Consider the following 3,788-nt stretch of genomic DNA (forward strand, 5'->3'; position numbering starts at 1 on the left):
TGACTCGTAATCTTCCGGAGTCGACTCGAAATTCAGACTTTGGTTCAAATTGAATTCCTTACTTATCCAAAGTGTATTGAACCAAAGCTAGAGACACTTAAACATAAATTCACAAATATTTGACTGAAACACCAGATTGAATTCATTAGTATAACATAAGATATACTCAAATGCTTTGAGCTCATCAAAATCAAATAGGGTTATAATCAATCACTCCACAATTTGTAGCAAACTAGGCCATGAAAATTAACCAAAAAGAAGAGAAGGAAAGACTTGGAATCTCTAACCAACACTAGCCATGCAATTCTAAGTCTTTAAAAGAAAGACTTAGAATGGATAAGATTGCTAGTCATAACAAAGTCTCTACCATTAAAATGGTAATAATCAAGAGAAAAACTCTGCTCATTGAACAACCCCACCTCTATGACTATTTCCATACATGGTTATTTTATGAGTTCAAACTTAATGGATGCCGCAATGCTGCATTCCTTTCATTCCTCCATCATGTCGGCCTCGATAGATCCGTGCTGTAGTGTTCCCTAGTCCACATAGATTATCGGCTGAGTCCGCTCTAATACTATTTGTCACAATCCAGAACTTAATCCAAGATAGCTAGCCAGAAGGTATTATTTAGGTTCCTTAATCCTACATAAGTACCTAAAATTTACCCAGAAAATAATCGATGTGGGAATAAACACGCGTCTGCACGGATCTTCATACTTTTCTTATAAATATATGGTGTAAATGACTTCTACATTTTAATAAACTATGGGCGGCTTGCTTCTCTTCCCATCAAAAATATATTTAATGGTTGAAACTCTCAACCTCAAACCCATGATCATATCCACTATCAAATGTATTATTAGCATGCATGGCATCCAAAGATATATACCCATGGCCCGGTCCAAATGCAAGCTCAAGGCCAGATCACAATCCAAATACCCCCAAGCTTAGCCACGGCCCCTCACAGGGGTTTCAAATAAAATAGTATCCACCCTGGCCCACAGCGGGTCCCGTCTGTCAGGCTTGACCTCAACGGAAATCGTTATTACTAATTAAGACAGTTACAACGCGCGTTCGGTGTGACGCTTCGCGGTTTTGTCCGTCCTTATCACCTGCTCCAGCAATGGACGGTCAGGATCGCCCCGATCTCGCACCCCCATCCGAGGACCCCCTCCCAGAATGGCAACGGCCACCGGAAAACCCTCTCCGCCGCCCACGCCGCCTCCAAACCCAAAGTCTAACCCCTTAAAACCTCCCCCACCCACCCTCTCAAATCGTCTTGCATCGAAGCCTCGAACAAACCTTCTAGTTGTCTCTCTCGCTTCCTTTTCTTATGGGTCACGGCGCGTCGAAGCCGGAGCCCGAGATGGAGCTGCGGCCGGGGATGAAGCCGATCTGGCTGAAGATCGAGGAGGTGAAGCGGCAAAGGCGGGTGAGGAAGTCGAGCATCGTCTCCACGGCGGAGCTCCTCTGCCCGGAAGAACGCGAGGGGATTGTCGACGACGACTCCGCCCGCGGCGCCACGGCGCCGATGGCGGAGAAGGAGGAGGAGGGCGCCGGATCGCCGGAGATCATCGCCAACGCCGAAGAGGAGAAGTTGAAGGAAGAGAAAAGGATAAACAAGGAGGAGAAGGTAGCTACGGAGGCGGCGGCGGCGGACGAGGAGGAGGAGGAGAGAGAGTTAGCGTTTAGGGGGGCGGAGGAGGACGAGGACGAGGACGAGAAGGGAAGGAAGTTGGGGTCTTCGACGGCGTACGCGGACCAGCCGGGATCGCCGAGTTTTAGGTTTTATTGCACGGATTTGGCGCGCGATTCGGAGGAGGACACCTCGGTAAAATTTGGCGGCGCTAGAAGGAAAGGTACGTTGAATATATTTTAGTAGTAGCGAACTTTTAATTGTGCAATCTAGATTATTTTTCTTTTCACTAAAGCAAATAATTCATATAATAGTAGTGCAGGCACACCTAAAAAAAATCGAAAAACAATATATTTCGAAGCACAACTCTTTTTTTTGGGGCTCATAGGACACTTTTAAAATAATTAGCTATAAGCAAACCATTTTGAAGAAAGATGAATATCGCTCATACACCGTATTTGGCACCAAACATATGGTTATATTCGAATTTTCAATATAGAATAACGGCAAACTATTTTTGATTGGGTCATGCGGCAATTATTCAAGACTACATAGTACTCTGCAGTGTAAAATATATAAAAAATTTAAATATGGAGAAATTTATAAGTGCAAACCTTCTAATGAGATAATTTTGCCGGACTTTCGCCAACACTTCCTCTAGTAGTGCAGAATCTCGGCAATAATGGTCTTAGGGCACTATTATTTAACAAGTTTTTGATAAATCCAGGTAAACTTCCTGAAACGAAGGAGAAGGAGAAAGTGGCTCATGAGAGGGAGGATAGCACCGGCTCTGCAAATTCAAACGAGGTATCTTTTTGTGGCAGTTCCTTACATCAGACATCAATTTGCGAAAAAAAAGAAGTTAATTAGGTATTATGTTTTCATCTAATAAAACAGTACTCGGAGATAAAACCATTAAAGAAGGACAGGGGAAGGACATTGAAAGCTTTATCAAAGGCGCCTGGCCATGTGTATAACTTGCTCAACATCCGGAACTGCTATAGCAACCCTTCTTCGACCGCCAATCAGGATACCGCCAGCCTTCTTTAGATTTAACTTGTACTATTTATTGTCGCCATTGCTGCGAAAATGTTCTTGGAAAGAGGATTAATGGCTTGATCCTTCTCAAGAACTTCTATCAGTTCAAATGGGCATTGTTACAATGTATTTTATCATTGTCAAGTGTTGATTTAATTGATGGTAATGTGAGTGTGAAGGGGATGCCATGTTATAACAAAAGTTACATTGATACTGGAACAAATCTAGAGAGCATGAGAGCATAAAGGTTACATTGATTCTTAACACTTAGAATGGGAGAGGTAGAAACACTCAAATCTTATGAGAAGGGAAGAGGAAGAAGGACACTATCACCTGATCTATGAAAGATGGGCTTGTCATTGCCGAATTCATGGTGGTGGAGGATCCTCATCAATTTTGAGGCGGTCCCTTTCTAGCATCATCCCTAAATCCATTGGAGGGGACACTATAAGTGCAAGTACTATGGTGGAGCATCGTTTCAATATCATTGCATCCATGAAGGGGAACTCCTTTTACCACTAGATCTGAGGTTCCATTGCTACCAGGTCTGACAAAATCATCAGTCACTGCTAGCTTTTCAACGGGGACATATAACGATCCATGCAGATGTATGTTTAGTGCCGTGCTTGTTGTGTATTGGAAAAATCTTAGATACTTTACAGGACCAAAAAATCTAAATAACATTCTATGGATAGCTCTTTTAGATGAAGAGCAAACTTGACACATTACCCAAATGTTTATAGGGGATACTATGGTACAAATCATTTGGGAATGTACATGGGCCATCTGTAATGTTTATGACTAGATTTGACTGAATGTGGATACAACCTAGAGAGGATGCTAAGTTAAAAATGGAGAAGTATGTGAGGATCTGTATGGACATGTGTTTAGTCTCATATCAATTGAAAAATATGGGGATCTTAGGACTAATGCTCAAATATCTCTTTTCTTCCCTCATCTTCCTCTCTTCTTCTTTTCTCTTTGAGCGTGATTAGGATCTAGACCAATCAAGGTGGTCAAGATTCTAAAATAGAAGAGGTTCAGTCCAACCATAATTTACTCATCATCGAATTGGTAATCCATAACCTAATCATGACAACAGTAATATGGA

At 42.3% G+C, this 3,788-nt stretch overlaps 1 protein-coding gene across 1 annotated transcript; it reads left to right on the forward strand.

Annotated features, from left to right (window-relative positions):
- Positions 1-644: 644 nt before the first annotated feature.
- LOC108511343 (uncharacterized) lies at positions 645-3,487 on the forward strand. The gene is made up of 3 exons (XM_039128489.3): positions 645-1,862; positions 2,367-2,446; positions 2,537-3,487. Exons 1-3 carry the CDS (start codon positions 1,337-1,339, stop codon positions 2,687-2,689), a joined length of 759 nt encoding a protein of 252 aa, XP_038984417.3. The 5' UTR covers positions 645-1,336; the 3' UTR covers positions 2,690-3,487.
- Positions 3,488-3,788: the final 301 nt, after the last annotated feature.

The sequence above is a fragment of the Phoenix dactylifera genome, chromosome 11 (assembly GCF_051530095.1).
Source record: "Phoenix dactylifera cultivar Ajwa chromosome 11, Ajwa_hap1_PhDact_Kaust_v1.1, whole genome shotgun sequence".
Taxonomy (NCBI): Eukaryota; Viridiplantae; Streptophyta; class Magnoliopsida; order Arecales; family Arecaceae; genus Phoenix; species Phoenix dactylifera.

Bases quoted from the DNA above. Each gene is read 5' to 3' on its own strand.
- LOC108511343 (XM_039128489.3), top strand. From the start codon at position 1,337: ATGGGTCACGGCGCGTCGAAGCCGGAGCCCGAGATGGAGCTGCGGCCG. The intron at 1,863-2,366 runs GTACGTTGAATA...TGATAAATCCAG, and splicing joins TGGCGGCGCTAGAAGGAAAG to GTAAACTTCCTGAAACGAAG. The intron at 2,447-2,536 runs GTATCTTTTTGT...CTAATAAAACAG, and splicing joins GCTCTGCAAATTCAAACGAG to TACTCGGAGATAAAACCATT.